This window comes from Scleropages formosus, chromosome 1, assembly GCF_900964775.1.
Source record: "Scleropages formosus chromosome 1, fSclFor1.1, whole genome shotgun sequence".
NCBI lineage: Eukaryota > Metazoa > Chordata > Actinopteri > Osteoglossiformes > Osteoglossidae > Scleropages > Scleropages formosus.
Window position 1 is genome coordinate 19,841,313 of NC_041806.1, and position 17,758 is coordinate 19,859,070.

A 17,758-nucleotide genomic window follows, 5' to 3' on the forward strand; every position below is an offset into this window, starting at 1 on the left:
ATACAATAAGGGATTTGATGAAGAAAAAAAGGCGCCAAAACGCTTCTGTGGACTTGACAAGGAAACAGGTGTTTCCTTGTGGGTCCTTCATTTATTCCTACACAGACAAAGCACGGTGGTGTATGTTTTGCCACCCCCGCATATCTGAGCACAAATTTAAAATATCTTTTCATCCACTGCACTGTAACAAACAGCTCAGTGAATTAGCATGGCTAAGAGCCTCAGCTAAGAGTACACACACTCAAAGATGCTTAAAAAAATACTAAATGTACTAAGATGTCAAAGTAAGCAGACAACATATACTTAAAGTCAACACTTTTTCCCCACTTGGTTGGCACACTACAGCACAACCCACATGGGCAATATAATTTCTCCTCAAGTGCCTTTACACCACAGATGTGGTTTAAATGTTAGGAAGCACCACTGCTGCAATCATTAATATATCACAATGTCATCAGATTTTACGATTCTAAGCCATTTCCTTCGAGAGGAAATTGAACAAAAACCCAGAATCACAAACACTTCATGCACGCGCGGAACTTAAGTAGTAAAGTCATGTGAGCCGTTGCTTGTATCCGTTGTTGCCTGATCATTGAAAACAAGGCAAAGAAATGCATCTATAACAACCTTTAAACCTCTATGCAGCTACTCCTGTAATGTAACGTAAATGTTCATATGCATCTCCAAAAAAAAATTACTAGGAAGCTGACGAGGAATCATCAATATTCTGATAAAGTTTTATGCAGCTACTCATGTGATGAACATTGGTTCAAATGGTGGAAAGAAACTAACTGCATTTAATCACATCTGCATCCAACCGTCTCTTTCTGCTAATGTAATGAACACATTGCATTTTCTATGAGATGTACGTCGCTTTGGAGATAAGCGTCTGATAAATGAATACATGTAAATAAGCTTACTTTCCATAAGGCATACAAGCTACGGTTCACATCGGAAAATGTCAACTTATAAGTCATATGCACAACCACCACTAAAGTGCAGCCCTAAAGCCTGTTGATATTGCATCACCCACCCTGTTCTCTTAAGTCATACTGCCTGCAAGTTTTAAAGTCTCCGCAGCTGATTCATTGTAATCACCTGACCGAGGACCTCGCTCTGCTGATAAAAAGTAGACAGCATGTTCCCGAGTAAACTTGTTTTCATTCTAAAGGTGCACGCCGAGCCAGTTACATGCTCTTCCTTTATGAATTATAAAGCACAAACTGAAATGCAGAAAATAACAAAAATGCCATCATCTATAGTTAACTTATTTAGCTATTCAGCTGATGCCTTGGACAAAGGCAACTCAGTGTTCGATAAACTACACTTTCACAATGATTTTACCGTTTACACAGCAGCATGTGTGTACCTTCAAAGTGCAAGGCAATAGTTGTAACCACCGTGTTACCCGTGTACGCATTTCAAAAACATTGAATTCTTAGAATAGTTAATCACACCCAGTAAATTGAGATATCTACAAAGTGCCACTTCCACGTGTGACAGCAATACTCGGGCCGAGTATTCCCCATTACGCGTGTGCTTCTGAGACATAAGTCAGAAATGAAGAAAGAGAAAATAAAATATACTGAACCTTTTGAGGAAGTGGAAGCAGGGAGCACAGAGGAGTTTCATTTCACCTTTTTCAAATTCCATTAAAATATGTATGTAAATGCATGTTGTGTACACACCTACACAAAAGCGCGCGCAAACGCACAATACTAATGGAAAAGTACCAAAGTATGCCATTTCACTGGACTATGTCAAGTATTAGTTAACATTTTCATGCACTGTATTGATTTAAAGAGTTGTAAAGTTAGTCAAAAAGCAGTCGTTTCTGCTATACGAAGTTAGATGTTTTTTCCAGCCAATACTAAACAGACATTTGCCAGACTGCACGTGCACGATATACACTCGTATCACGCAGGACGGCATTCTACGCTGTCAGCTGATATAGCAACAACTATTGTGCAAGGTGGTCCTTTTCACAGCCATCTTTGCCATTCGCTCTTAAAAGAAAGGGTTACGCACAGGTGTTGGTCACACTGAGAAACCACTAACACCAAGATATGGAGCTAAATGTGGGTTAAAAAGAGTTTCAAAAAGATAATTTAAAAAATGAGTTCAGGAGATATCTTCCGATTAACCTTGCAGTGCTTGTTCCCTGTTGATGAGGAGTGCTGCCAGTCACCAAGCAAGCTGAGAAGGGCAAACATCTAAGTTTGTCCAGCCTACTGAATTTTCAGTAACCCCATTTCAGAGGAACATGTAAGACTTTATGGAATGTCCAACAGAAAACTTGTTTTACTAAAGCAGAATGAGGCATTCTTGCAACAGCTGACTCCATCTAACCCCTTACACAAACACATAGCCCTAGTTCAAGCGGGCAACAATCTAGATGTTTCCAGTGCGACCTGCTCAACCACAATGAATCAACGAGTCAAAGATGCAAATCAACCTATATTTTAAGCTTTTTTTTTTTTTTTACAAAACGGCTTTCTCCAACACTGGATAAAGCCTTGCATGACCTGAATTTCAGAGTGAAATATGGTGACCATGCACAACACCCAAAGCTTAACAGCAACCATGGTTCTTCTAATCCCTTTCTCTCACACACTCATCCCTGAGGTGAGCATCTACTAAAAAGCTCTCTCTCTTACAAGCCTCTGCAGCTTCCACCAGACGAAGATCAGTGGAAACATACTATCAAGTGACTCAATTCTCACAGAAATATGGAATTTGACAGAGTGAGCAAAGTTATGCGTACCGTGGAAAGTCATGCAACATTGCAACAATTTTCAAAGTCAAGACATACACCAGAGATTAAAACATATGAAAAGCTAATGATAAACTTTTGTCATTGTAACTCTGCGATAGCTGAAAAACACACACCCATACCCACTGCTTGATAACAGCAGACATATATTGCTCATTTACAGAACAGAGATATAATAGATGCCACTGAATGACACTATCACATTTCACAGATGTGTCCAAATTCTGTAACGAAAGATGTATAGCCAACCTGAACAAAGCAATGCTCCTTTCCAGCTGATTTAGCTAAACGGCAGAGTAATCTTCAGCATTAACACCACTGCGTTTGACCTCAGGTCTCAGGTACAATCAGAGGTCACACTCGCTCACATACCCACTCAATGGGGCCTATTGGTCATCCATTGTATTTCGTCAAATTTTCACGAGACCCTATTTTGTAGGCACTAGCACAAAAAGCGTTGGAAACGTTACTCACTGGCAACTTCAGGGGCATTTCAGAGGAACAAGTTACTCAATTACATTCATGCAAGTTAGTGACTGAAATGGATTCTTAAAGGAAGCTGCTGAAAATGCACCGACAACAAATGTTTATCCCATTACAAACACAGCAGCTTCATGACCAAGACACGCACAGCCCAGTAACGCAATGCACCTAAACAAGAAGCGTGACTGACAGCGTCTCATTCCAACAAGTGAGATCAGTGTCAATCCACAGCCGAAGCACCACTGCATCAAAACGGATGACTCCTCCTTAATGTTCCATATCATTAAACCATAACTGCTACAAACGGGGGAAAAAAGATAAACATCTACCTGCTCAAATGCCACTGGCATGTCTGCACGCTACCATACTGTCCTGTCGAACCCACGGCATCAGCTGAGCGTCTTTCCAGACATCCTGGAGCAAAACTAGGATCCTGGATTTCTAATGCTAGCAAGCTCCTTTTGAATTCTCCATAAAAAAAAGGGTATAACAAACTATAAAAATGCTCTTGTAGCTTAACGCTTAGACCCCCTCCATTTGGACCCAAGGACACAGGTTCAATTCCCACCTCCAGCTATAGTACCCTTGAATAAAGTAATTACCCTCAAAATTGCTCCAGAGTAAAACTACCCAGCTGTATAAATGGGGAAATAGTATTGTAAGGTACTTGGAACTAAGTCGCTTTGGAGAAAAGCATCAGATAAATGAATAAATGTGAATTACCCAGCTGTATCATGGGCAACGGGTAAATAACTGCAGGCAGTCGACCGCTGCAAGTGGATTCGGAGAAAAGCATCAGGAAAATGAACAAAAACAGCAAAAGAAAAAGGCGCAGCGGTGATTTCAGGAAGTATCAGGCACTGAAAAAATTGGCACGTCTCAAATTTGGTGTGTAACTACTGTAGCCACATTATTTACACACGGATATTAAAGAGCACACAAGTCAGACAAGGACACCCTAGTTTGGCGGAGAGATGCCATCTGGCAATTCCGACCTTTTTCATACCATCTTCACTGCACAATTCAACCACTTCTTTATTTCTCAAGTTCAGATTTATTAAAAAGACAAGAAACAGGGCAACATGATCATGCTTCACAGACAAGTGCTACTGCACAACAACAGCCTTTACCCATATGAATATCAATAAACAGTCCTTCTGTTCTTATTTCTAGGCAGCAGAGCTGCACTGGAGTAAAGAAGGTATTATAGGTAGAAGTGAAAACGTGTCACTTCACACCAGAGACCTTCCGTGTATTTTCAGTCAAATGAGTGAGTACGAGGAGGAACGCACAAAAAGAAAAAACCCCCACTATCTTCGCCTTTGTTTTACCCCGGTAATAATACCTCGAGCTTTAAACACCCACCATCGGCATCGCCAGAAAAGGGGAAGAGAGGGGAAAAAAAAAAAAAAGCTTATCCAAATATCCACAGCTGAGACACTAGCCGGGCTGGCTAACCAAATTACTAACCAAACCAAACAAGTCGGCCACAAAAATTCCCTTTAAAATGTGAATTTCTCCTCTGAATAAAAATCTATTTTTATAATAAATCCCTTGGCATTTTCCACTGCAGTTCAGAACTTCGTTATTTTTCCAGAAATGTGTAGATTTAAAAAAAAAAAAAAAATATTCAGTTAATGCCGGTCCAAGGTATTTTGTATCTGAGGCCGCAACTGAAGCCTCGGTCCTATGTTAGCTCAGCTGGCCGGCTGCGGGTGCCGCTCCCGCAGGTGGGACCGTTTAGTGTGTACCGGCGCTCCCACAGCCTCTGCGGTAGCTCCGGCATCAATTCAGAGAATTTAACTAGTTAGCCTTAGCGAACGTACACATATTACTAGAGGATACGTAAAGTTATGGTGTGTGTTGCTGAGATGGTGGAAGAGAAACAGGCTACCTACTGTTAGCTAGTAGCGGCTAGTTTTGTCAGCCAAATCAGCGGCTAGCGGAGCGACTGCAGCGGTTGCCGGATGACGAGGCGCCCAGCGCGGCTTGCTCGTGAGCCTCACTTCGCCATTGCGACCCTGTTCGGTACACAGAGAGCCAACGCAGGCGTCCGCCACACAGACCGGAGACCGGCGGTAGGCTAGGAAGCGCCGAGCGACCCGACCGACACCCCGCAGCGGTTTCACGCCGACAAAGAGCGTGGAGACGGCGACTCGTACCTTGTTTGTCGGCCTGCGCCACCTGGAACAACGCAATAAATAAAATTCGCAGGATTCGCAAGCATGTCGTCTTCGTGGACCCCACTGATAAGTGGGAGAAAGTGTGCGCTGTCCGCCAGCTCGCCATGCTCCTCTCTGTCTGTCTGTCTGTGTGTGAGTGTGTCACCGAGGGGAGGCGAGCGCTGCCCGCGTGCTCGTATAAACAGGTCTTGAGCGCGAGCACGGGCACGAGCACGCACGCACGCGCTCGCCGCAGCAGCAGCGCGCTTCCAGCCGCGGCTCAGTACGTGAGGCGCGCGCGAGTCGGACGGCGTTGTTCTGTTATTCTGCTTCAGTAAAGGATCCCCAGCACAGTTAGAAATAAATAAATTAATTCTCTGCTATAAGTGACAAATATATCGTGTTAAACTTGAAACAAAAACACCATTATAAGAGGGATCTGTATTAAATACATGCAATATCTGTACTCCGCTTTAATTTGTATTTACATCAGCATTTATTTAACAAATCTAGTAACTGTAAAAACTGTGTGGATGTAACCATTTTTATCAATATTTTATTTAATTTTAATTTAATTTTTATTTGAACTACAGAACTGTCTAGAAAACGGTGCAAAATGAGTGCTTTGGCCATTAATAATTGACAGTCCTCTCCTAATTTAATCCATAATCCCAATCTCCTAATCTTCTATAATTTCACGTTGGCACGAATACTCATGAATAAATAATAAATACATAATTAAAGTGCAGCCATTAAAGTGCTAAACTTAAAAACATTGACATAACTTGCCAATGATAATGTTTGAATTTCACAAAACAAGTGTTAGGAATGATTACAGGCAATAAAGTATTTTTACACGCAATAGAGTATTTTTGTGTCATTAGTGTTCCACCTTGCAGTCAGATGAGTATCTTATTAATGAATAACTTGTTTCAATGTGAAGTTGAGCAAATTTAGATTTACATTTATTTATTTAGCAGACACTTTTCTCCATAGCAACTCTATGTAGTGTTACCAGCCCACACAGCTTATTCACCAAGGTGACTTACACTGCTAGATACACTACTTACACTGGGTCACTCATCCATACATCAGTAGAACACACTTTCTCTCTCTGTCACTAACACACCGTGGGTGAACCGGAACAGCACGTCTTTGGACTGTGGGAGGAAACCCACGCAGACACGGGGAGAACATGCAAATTTTACACTGGAGGTTTCCATGTAATGCCATCATACAGGTAATACATTTATTAATTCAGGTGTGTAACAGCATAAGAAAAAAAATCAAAATTGTTTGGTGGCTAAAGTGTAGAGGACAAACAGTCCAAATGAAAAGAGCTTTAGAAAAGTCAAGCCATAGGAAGTCTGGGATTTACATCTGGTTTTAGAAAAGCAGGCCTATGGACTGTTGTAAGAGAAACTAGGTAAAAATGAGTAATAACACATCATCAAGGGGGGGCGGTGGCGCAGCGGATTTGGCTGGGTCCTGCTCTCTGGTGGGTCTGGGGTTCGAGTACTGCGTTGGGTGCCTTGCGACAGACTGGTGTCCCGTCCTGGGTGTGTCCCCTCCCCCTCCAGCCCTACGCCTTGTGTTACCAGGTTAGGCTCCGGCTTGCCGTGACCCCGCTCTGGACAAATGGCTTCAGCCAGTGCGTGCGTACTTCACCAAAACGCTGCATATTGTCACAAAAATGTTTTTATTGAGTTCCTTATATGCGGTATGAACAGCTCCATCTACTGATGCACGTATGACCTGGACAGTCGTGCTGTAGAGGACCACCCCAGAAATATTAATAACTTGGTGTTACCATTATGGTTTTTGAATTGCACTGTTTCTAAAAAGGATAACTTATTTAACACTGTTACTACCAATATATCTATCTGTTTTTAAAGATGTCTGAAGTCTTCATGGCATCTTGATTTAATTTGATTTCCTTTTATTTAATTACATTTCACTCAACAATTACACCCTTAATAGTGCCCATTTAAGATTTATGCTTTGGAACTATATTTATATTCCTTATAACAGTAGTTGACCGTATTATTGTACATATCAGCAAAGTGTTTGTCATGTTTAAAATTATAAGGTTAAATGAAAGTGGAACAACACATTTTGGAACATGCTATTTTTAATAGAGTAAAGCATAATCTGCACAATATTGTGAGTAGGTGTGTGTGCATTTGTGAAGGGGGGGAGGGGTGAGCCTTAACTTGATTGGCCAAAGCTTAGCAACCGTTTGGTAACTAATGTCAACAGAAATTGAGTTTGGAAGTGTGGTGGCAAGCGTGCAGTTGAGAACAACGAGGTCAATAAGGTAAATGGCAAATTAATGTAGTCGTGGGCAGTGTCTGTTTCCCTTAATGTGTCAATGAATGCTGTTGCAAGAAGTTGAAAAAACATTATAACAAGTAGATACAGAAAAACAGGAACAGTAGTTACCCAAATGCTGAAGACAGAACATCCTGATCCTTGAATGTGCTCATTTCCTGCCAGTAAAGGGTGAAATGTAAAATGTATCTTTATATAACTAGTCGGTTTAATATTCTCTTTATGGATTTGTTTGTTGTTATAAACTTATTTGATAAGCGTTTTAAAATGTAGCATTGATACAAATGTCAGTGTAAAATGTTCTTTGCACATTTATGCCTTCTAAACTGACATCTGAATACTATGTCACAATATAGCGGGTTTTCCATTGCATAAGGTGGTAAACAAGTTATGTATTCAGTTTTGAAAGGGGATTAATGGATAAACATGGATTACAAATCTATCTGCAAGTATGGAGAGATCCATGCAGTTTTGAAGGTACATCATTGATCTTGTGTAGCATTTTGGCATCACCTGGATATGAACTGAAGAACATAAACACAAATTTGGATTTATGACATAATTATATCCTACCCTGTTGTGACCTGGGTGATGTCAACACTTAACACCTGTATGTTGTAAAGTAATCATTTGACAGATTCTTATGTTAATGTAGGTGTGTCTTTTTGCTTGTTATTCAAATGCAAAATGTTTATGGTCTGTAGTTTATGTATCACCTAAAGGAGTTAAAACTGTAAGTCTCTTCTTTAATGCATGTATTTTCCAGAATAAAGGCTGATGTCTAAACATATGGACAATTTTTGCTCAGATGAAGTCTTTTAGTACTATCCATGATTTATAGCCTTGAATGGAATATTTTTTAGGAACAACAGGTTACTGTGAAGAGCAGAAGTGATTTTAAATGGCTTTCACAGCTGCCCACAGATTATATGTAATAAGTGGGGCTGGTTACAGAAACAAACAAAGCTTTCTTTTGCAGTCATGCATCAATTTCTGTCTGTATTATTTCAATATGTTATAGGGAAAGAATCAATATACTGAGAAACTATATGTACAGATACTTAATATAACTTAAAAGCAAATGGTTACAATAGTTAGTAGAGGTGGTCATACAGCTCTATACAAGAAAATCCAAAGACATGATCTTCCGGAGTATATTGAACTTGTCTAACAGCTGAATTATTCACTTTTCCTTTATTCCTTTCCAACTCTTAAATCAGCCTGATATTTGTGAAGGGAGTATATGGTGTTGAGAGATGTAGCCCCAGAAAGTTTGTATGCTGCCATATCCCCAGAATAAATGTATCAAAGGGCCTGGAGTGGTTTTACATTTAAAACACATCTGAAATGTCTCTAGAAATATAACTGTGAATGTAACCATTTTTATCAATATTTTATTTACTTTTAATTAAAATTTTTCTTTGAACTATGTACAGAACTGTCCAGAAAACAACTCAAAATGAGCGCTTTGGCCATTAATAATTGACAGTCCCCTTCTAAATCTTCCAAAAACTTCACATTAGTGTGAATATTTATGAATAAATAATAAATACCTTTATAAATATAAAGAGTAGGGGGGGGCCCGGTGGCACAGTGGGTTGGACCGGGCCCTGCTTGGGGTGCCTTGCGACAGACTGGTGTCCTGTCCTGGGTGTGTCCCCTCCCCCTCCAGCCCTCTGCCCTGTGTTGCCAGGTTAGGCTCTGGCTCCCTGTGACCCTGAATGGGACAAGCAGTTTCAGATGATGATGATGATGATGATGATGATAAATATAAAGATGTGCTGGAGTAAGGTAGGTTCTGTGAATGAATAAAGAAAGGATTTTCCTATTCATTTCCTATTTCCTCTTCATTAAAACATGAATACTTGTACTGTCAATCGACAAGAAGAAAATTAAACTTCACCAACACACACGCTGTCCGAACCACTTGTCCCATAGGGGGTTGCAGGGAGCCGGAGCCGAACCCGGCAACACGGGGCATAAGGCTGGAGGGGGAGGGGACACATCCAGGACAGGATGCCAGTCCATCGCAAGGCACCCCAAGCAGGACTCAAACCCTAGACCCACCAGAGAGCAGGACCCGGTCCAACCCACTGCGCCACTGTGCCGCTGCACCCCCCCCCCCCCCCCCATGACCAACCCAGTGCCTTAGAAGTTTTAAAAGCACAACTAAACAGATCCCTTTCCCTCTTATTTAAGAACATTAAACTTATCTTACTCTTAATTACACAGACATCCCAGGTGGTAAATTTATGTTGAAAAACTGAAAAATAATGCTATAACCCTAATGAAACCGCTTGTCGTATTCACAAAAGGAAAAACAAAAAGAAACCCGTAACTAAGGAAAAGAAAAGAGGAGCAATATGAAACTTAGGCAAAGACACAAAAGAAAAAACGCCAGCAGCACTCTCCACAGAAACCTATCAGTCACCACATGATTTATTACTTTAACCTGCAACTCCTTATCATCTCCAGCTGCACCACTGCCTCGGGACCTGCTATAAGTAACACTTTAAAAATACAACCCTCCCAATAAATTACAAGCACAGTAAAGTAATTAAAAATGGAAAATGGGGGGGGGGGGGGGGGGGAATAGAAATAATTCACATTTTTCCTTTATGAACCTTACATGAATCTTTGTCAGTCCAAAGTTGCCAGTTAGTGATCTTAGGTTGTCAAACAGGCATGTCTTCCCTTTGTGTAAACATCTGAATTGGGCTGGATAAGCAAAGCCATGGTAGATAAGGTGCTGGATAAAGGCCTTAGACCCCCGGTTGAATTCACTGTATGGGACATTACCAGGCAGACAGGAGCCTTTAAGAGTCATATTGCAGCTTTTCCAATGGCTTCTTTATCAGAGAGGTGCACTAATCAAACCAGTATATTTGTGAGCGGCACCAGTAGGTTATCTGAAGGTAAAAATGTATTCGACCTCGACCTTTTCAGAATTTCAAAATTATTCACACCATTGGTTAAATTGGTAAGTTCTATTTCTATAGCCTGGATGAGGATGGCAAGGAGGATGAAAGCTCCTTTAGTTGTCATTGACATTTTCCTGTTGAGCGTTGACAGTCAGTACTCTCATTTGTCCAGGTAGGTCTTTTATCCACGGCACCAGCTCTCCAGCTGATGTGGAACTGGAACTACTAGAAGTGAAAGAAGAAGCCAAAGTGGAAATTTTTTCTATACGTCCATAGCTGCCCCAGGCCCCAAGCTGACTTTTTTTCTGTGGCTCCCTGTTTTGTTCCTTTATCTTTCCAAGAGGATGTTCTTGAAAAAAATGGATATTCCTTGTTATCCTTGGAGTGAGATATGAAAAATTCTGACAACTGAGTCTTTGTATCTAACCAGTACAGGGAAGGAAAAAGACTAAAAACGGGGGTGTTTTAAGTGGAGCCAGAATGTAACCAACTGTCTTTGTTCAAGGCTACGCAATCATCATCTTTACCCCCTTTAGATCCTTTATTAACCGTCTTATCAGAAGCACATAGTTTATTTCTCTAATTCTTACAGAAATGATATTGAAATAATTTAAGTATACTGTTCAAAATTTGCTGGAGCAGGACCCCACCAAGTACTGGAACCCGCAGTCTTCTGGTTATAATGTTATCTCACTCAATACCTGCTGACAGCCAGTGTTCTTATTGCAGGGTTTACCTTTGAACCAACTCTCAAATGTGAAAAGAGTTTCTAATCCTATTGTGTCCCCTCCCCCTTTGGCCTTACGCCCCGTGTTGCCGGGTAGGCTCTGGTTCCCCGCAACCCCGTATGGGATAAGCGGTTCAGAAAATGTGTGTGTGTGTGTGTGTGTGTGTGTTTCAGGTTCTGGACATATGGCTGGACCTCTGCTGGACTGTGGAGAGAGCCAGGGGGCATGGGCTGAGCATGAAGTGAAGGCCCTCATCTCCTCAACTTCCTGGCTAAAGACTCATGGACTCAAGGGGAGCCGACTCTCTTTTCCCCAGATCCTCAGCCAGATTGGCTTCAGGCACAAAGAAGGTGCAACAAAGCAAGTCTCACATACATTGAACTTCGCACAGCATACAATGTGACCTAGCACATACAGAGTCAGCTTTTTTAATAACAATGATTGATAGATAGATAAATAAATAAATAAATAAATGTTGTTCTGTCCCAGGTTTTTAGCCACAGTAACATACATTCTTATTCAGTTGTACAGAGTCATACTGCAGCTTTTCCAATGGCTTCTTTATCAGAGGGATGCACTAATCAAACCAGTATATTTGTGAGCGGCACCAGTAGGTTATCTGAAAATAAAAATGTATTCGACCTCGACCTTTTCAGAATTTCAAAATTATTCACACCATTGGTTAAATTGGTAAGTTCTATTTCTATAAATAAAAATAAAACAAAATTGAAAATATTTAATAATAATACCCAGGACGGGACGCCAGTCCGTCACAAGGCACCCCAAGTGGGACTTGAACCCCAGACCCACTGGAGAGCAGGGCGCAAGCCAACCCACTGCGCCCTCTATGTATAGCCGGGTAGGCTCCGGTTCCCCGTGACCCCGTATGGGACAAGCGGTTCAGAAAATGTTCAGAAATGTAATAATAATAATAATAATAATAATAATAATAATAATAATAATAATAATAATAATTGCTGTTGTTGTTGTTCTATCTCAGGCTTTTATCCAGAGTAATATAGATATTTAGTCAGTTGTACAGATACATTTCAAACCTTAGTCAAGAGCTCTTAAGCTAGAGACCTCACAGGGCCGTAACTAGCCACCTTCAGGTTTTCAGTCTGACCTGATAAAAATTGCTCAGCAGATAATGCATTGCTATTCATTAAATATTTCTACTGTATCAGTTATACATTCCGTCTGTTTTACATGCTATGGATGACATCGGATATATTGCATTCTGCATCTGACGCCTATTCCGATTCTTCTTGAAGTGCTCAGTGTACCCTAAACTATTTAGTCACATAAACACAGCAACAAATTACCACCAAAACGATAAAAAAAATAAAGACACGTTTATATCTTTAGTTGTAAATCACATTTTTAAAATATTTTGCCTTGGGAGTCCTGCACATGAAACAAAATATTTTACTGATGCTGTCAAAAACCTTTGCTAGTATAAAACGATATTATGAATATAAGGGAAAGAATGTGTATTAAACACTGTGTGCAGTGATACCCTTAACTTTGTTTAATGTTCATGTAATAGTAAAAGTTACAGCGCTTGAATGAGTAAAGTGTGTAGTGATCCACCTTTCACCATCTTCAGATTATGTTCCCTCTCTACGGAAATCGGTCTCATCGCAGTATGCTGGGGGCCTCTTTCCACAGTTTGTGAAGGATGGAGCTGTTTATAATGTGAGTGCATCTGTTCTGGCAGGAAATCCTGTGTATTTTATGATTCATATCTTTCACTGGCCAGCCACAGATCTGCTCTACTTTCCTTTTAGGCAAATAAGAATAAGCAATGTGTTGTACCTCAGTGAGTAATAACCAAATACAGTAAAATTGATTAGCAGAATTATTTCACAGCTTTTCTTTAGCTGATGTTTTTCTCCAATGTGACTTACAGTTTGAATTACTTACCTTCTTATACAGCTGAGTCATTCTTGCTCTTCTAATTCAGAGTCAGTACCTTTGTCTAGGGTGCTGTATCAAAAGGTTTTAAGTCACATGTAGAGGTATTGATGCTGCACAAATGTGCTATGTGATGGCAAAGTTCTTGTGCGTTGTGTTTGCCTGCAGCTCACAGCCAGTGTCCAGCAGCTCGAGGAGCTGTGCACAAGGCTGGACCTGAGGGCAGAGTTGTACCGCCACCGGCTGGCCTGGCTCACCAGTGGCAGCCGCCAGCTCTTTGGGGTCATCCAGGAGCGCAGCATTAGCCTGGTGATAGACCTTGGAGGTACCCCGTGGGCCCAGTTCTATCTGGGCCAGGACTCGGTGTGCAGGGTCATCAGGGAGCAGGTGTCCCGGATCACCTGGTTCAACCTTGTATGGTGAGAGGGCTGTGGCAGCCTACCGTTAAAAGTGCGACATTCCCTATTGTTTGTCTCTGGACATGTCCACATAGACTGTCCATACACATGTGTACACTATGAGTGTATCGTATCTATGTGTATAATAAACTCACTCCCAGTGCTGTGGAGTCGGAGTCGGAATTGGAGTCGGAGTTGTGGAGTCGGAGTCAGAGATGGAAGCAATTATTGGATTACTGGAGTTGGAAATGTACCGACTCCAACTAAGTATATCATACATCCTGGTGTATAAGCTGACCCCAAAAATTAGAGGTGTAATATAGGTTTAGGCCAATATTCGCTGGATAAGTCAACACCCAAAATAACGTGCAACTTTTGAGCAGTGCTGTAGAGTCGGAGTTGGAGTCGGAGGCAATTATTGGGTTACTGGAATCGGAGTCAGAAGCAATTATTGGGTTACTGGAGTCAGAGTGGGAAGCAATTATTGGGTTACTGGAGTCGGAAGCAAATACTGGGTTACTGGAGTTGGTAGCAATTATTGGGTTACTGGAGTCAGAGTTGGAAGCAATTATTGGGTTACTGGAGTTGGTAGCAATTAGTGGGTTACTGGAGTTGGAAACAATTACTGGGTTACTGGAATCGGAGTTGGAAGCAATTATTGGGTTACTGGAGTCGGAGTTGGAAGCAATTGTTGGGTTACTGGAGTCAGAGTTGGAAGCAATTATTGGGTTACTGGAGTTGGTAGCAATTAGTGGGTTACTGGAGTTGGTAGCAATTATTGGGTTACTGGAATCGGAGTTGGAAGCAATTATTGGGTTACTGGAGTCGGAGTTGGAAGCAATTAGTGGGTTATTGGAGTTGGTAGCAATTACTGGGTCACTGGAGTCGGAAGCAACTACTGGGTTACTGGAGTTGGTAGCAATTATTGGGTTACTAGAATCGGAGTTGGTAGCAATTACTGGGTTACTGGAGTTGGTAGCAATTATTGGGTTACTGGAGTTGGAAGCAATTGTTGGGTTACTGGAGTCGGAAGCAATTAGTGGGTTACTGGAGTTGGTAGCAATTATTGGGTTACTGGAGTTGGAAACAATTATTGGGTTACTGGAATCGGAGTTGGAAGCAATTAGTGGGTTATTGGAGTTGGTAGCAATTACTGGGTCACTGGAGTCGGAAGCAATTAGTGGGTTACTGGAGTCGGAGTCGGAGTTGAAGGTTTTGTGTACCAACTCCACAACCCTACTCAGTCCTAGAGCATGTTGTATGAAAACACAGGAAAAGGCTGAATTATGAATTATGTTATATGGTCTATGAGTGTTATAGAGTAATACGGACTCTGTCTTGGGACACTATCCTGACCCTCGCTGCTCCAGTTGCGCTCCTAGTGCCCAGGCATGGCAGGAGGCTGTTGTGTGCACCAGTCCCAGCCACATCGAGGATGCCGTGCAGTGGGTGAGGGCGCTGCAGCCCGGGCCGTCGTCGCCAGCCCTCATTGCTGACGCGTTGTCAAGAGCCACGCAGGATCCGGTGGTGAGACAAAGTGCCTCCTGTTGGAGCTCATTCTGTACCAAACACTTTACCCAACAAGTCAACAAGTCCAGGGTACGCTGAGAGTGTGTGTCTCGTCCTCTCACTCAGAGTCACATGATAACACGCACCAACAAAACAAAATGACATTGTTAAATATTTCCGTAGCATTTAGTGGCTTTTATTTATTTAGTCGTTAGCACGAGGGCACGGAGCAGTAAACGCTTGAGGATTTAGAAGCAGACGTTTTTATGTGACCCTAGGTTCAGGCTGTTTACCTGTTTGCTATGGGGGATTCTGGAGGGAGAGCGTCAGATCTGCTGAGAGCGGTGAAGGATGGCCGGCCAATCCACTGCGTGTCTTTCAATGCGAAGAGAAAGGAAACAATTCAAGAGTTAAAGGAATTATCTCAGCTCACTGCCGGGAGGCAAGTGTGACACATGTTTGAAGTGGAACAGCTTACTGATATAATGTGGCCGTTTATTAGCCTTGACACATCCTGCCCACACGTTGCATATTTCATTTTATCGCATATGTGTTTGTGCCCAAAATATTTGTCTTATGAATTTTTTAATCATTTGTATGCAGTATATCCCATATTTTGCCACTGATTTGTTTATATTTGACCCATATGCCTTGATTTTCAGTTAAAAAAATTGAAAAATATTTCTGATATTTCTTAACAGAGGTACCGTTCATGCTTGTTCATATCTGAAGAATGCAGTGATGAAGGCGAGAGATAAATGATTGAACTGATTGAACTTCAGGGAAATTTCTTAATCTGAGAGCTTTGATTTGCCGTACCTTTTAAAATCTACATCAGAACAGAACATTCAACAGATGGTGAATATTTTAGAAAGGAAAAACAATGAGAACATTTATCGCTGTGATCAGTCAGATATGAAACGTGGATATATTTCAGATTTCATGCCTTTGTGGAGATACCGCCGATTGAAGATATTTCACGAGGTAATCATGGGAGTGAGGGCCCTCCTGAAGGGTCACTCAGGCCCATAGGAGGCATGCCCCCAGGTAGTGACATTCATCTTCCAGTAACATCTTCATTAAATCAAGACATAACATGTTCTTATTGTCGTGAATGGGTTGGGCAGGAATTAAATGTCTGGGATGATAAGGTATCATTCATAATGGGTCCAACAGGTGGTACTTTCTTCTGCAGGGGCAGGGGTTAGAGAAGATGTTTTCCTAGTGTGGAGGGAGATGGAGGAAGTCCAGGTCACCCGGGCTCAAATCGAGGACATGCTACTGACGATTCAGTCCCCATCACCACGTCAAGGTGATGAAGTTTTCCTTGCCATTCATTTATAGTTTTGGTTTTTGCTTTGTAGTTGTGGAGTTTTGACTTAAATTTATTTACCTGATACTTTTCTCCAAAGTAACATACAATGTTAAACAACTTACAGTGATTTGCCCATTTATACAGCTGGGTAATTTTTACTGTATCAATTCAAGGTGAGTCCCTTGATCCAGGGTACTCCAGCACAAGGTTGGGATTTGAACCCGGGCTCTTCGAGTGCAAGGCAGCTAAGGGCAGTTAGCTGAGATTATGTAGGTGACTCTAGTTCGCTTGAATAAATTGTACATTATACATTATGGTACATTACATATTTAACATCAAAAAACAACTTTTTTAAAAAAAAAAATCATATATGCTGTTTTCATCTGAAGAATCTTAAGCAAGTGATGTTTTTACTAGGACCTGCAGCTCCAGGTTAAGTTACAAGTTAATATAACTGACGTTGATGTAAGTTAACCTGTTTTAAGTTATGAATCTGTTGCCTCCTTTTGTATCTGCTGTCCTGTGGTGAAACCAACCTTGGAATACAAGATATGTTGAAAGTCAGCCCAGTCCACAGTCCTGTTTTTATGTACAGCATTTTTGGAGGTTATTTTTATGTTACCGTGTCCTTAGGGAAAAGATAACAGCGAATCAGTAAGGTCTGGTTAAGCAGATGGTTTCCCTTTGAGTCGTGTGGGTTTCACTTCTTCCTGGATACCAACCAGTCTTCAAAATTACTGCAGAAAAGAGGTCCCAGTTGCCCTCCAGTGCGCTTTCAGTTCTCAGTGTCTCTGCGCTTTCAGTAAGTGTTTATATACTTAAGCTCATAAAACACACCTCACTTTTCTGCTTTTCCAGACAAGCCCACAGCACTTTCCCCCGTGAGGTTTTAATTTCTGCATGGCTCTGATGCATAGCGGGAAAAGTAAACATTTCATGTACTGTAATGTCAGAAGCCCAACGGTTGAGTAAATAAAGAAGTTGTGCACGAATGTGCTTATCTATTTTAGAGGCAGTACGAACATGGTCTGTGGTACACAGAGAGTGCAGGATGCTTGATTTATTCTAAATTACAATTATAAATTAGAGTGGAATGGAATCAGTATGTAATGCAAAAACCGTTTGCTGAATCATCTCGCATAAGTGTCAGCTCTTCTAGTGCATGTGCCCAAGCCCATACTAGTCATTTTTGGATAATCAGGGCACTGAAGTGTGTAGATC

General features: G+C 41.4%; 2 protein-coding genes across 2 annotated transcripts in view; one reads left to right on the top strand and one right to left on the bottom strand.

The window, feature by feature from the left end:
• tmem131 (transmembrane protein 131) overlaps nt 1-5,631 on the bottom strand; it is a 32,269-nt gene extending 26,638 nt beyond the window's left edge. Inside the window, exon 1 of the mRNA XM_018750024.2 lies at nt 5,419-5,631. Coding sequence (XP_018605540.1) covers nt 5,419-5,545 — 127 coding nt within the window. The 5' untranslated portion in view covers nt 5,546-5,631. The remainder of the gene's footprint in view (nt 1-5,418) is intronic.
• A 2,037-nt stretch (nt 5,632-7,668) lies between these two features.
• Nucleotides 7,669-17,758, top strand: part of vwa3a (von Willebrand factor A domain containing 3A) — a 31,940-nt gene continuing 21,850 nt past the window's right edge. The window contains exons 1-8 of the mRNA XM_029251317.1: nt 7,669-7,735; nt 11,572-11,748; nt 13,008-13,096; nt 13,484-13,734; nt 15,084-15,240; nt 15,501-15,664; nt 16,160-16,269; nt 16,418-16,534. Of these exons, the coding sequence (XP_029107150.1) occupies nt 11,583-11,748; nt 13,008-13,096; nt 13,484-13,734; nt 15,084-15,240; nt 15,501-15,664; nt 16,160-16,269; nt 16,418-16,534 (1,054 nt within the window). The 5' untranslated portion in view covers nt 7,669-7,735; nt 11,572-11,582. The remainder of the gene's footprint in view (nt 7,736-11,571; nt 11,749-13,007; nt 13,097-13,483; nt 13,735-15,083; nt 15,241-15,500; nt 15,665-16,159; nt 16,270-16,417; nt 16,535-17,758) is intronic.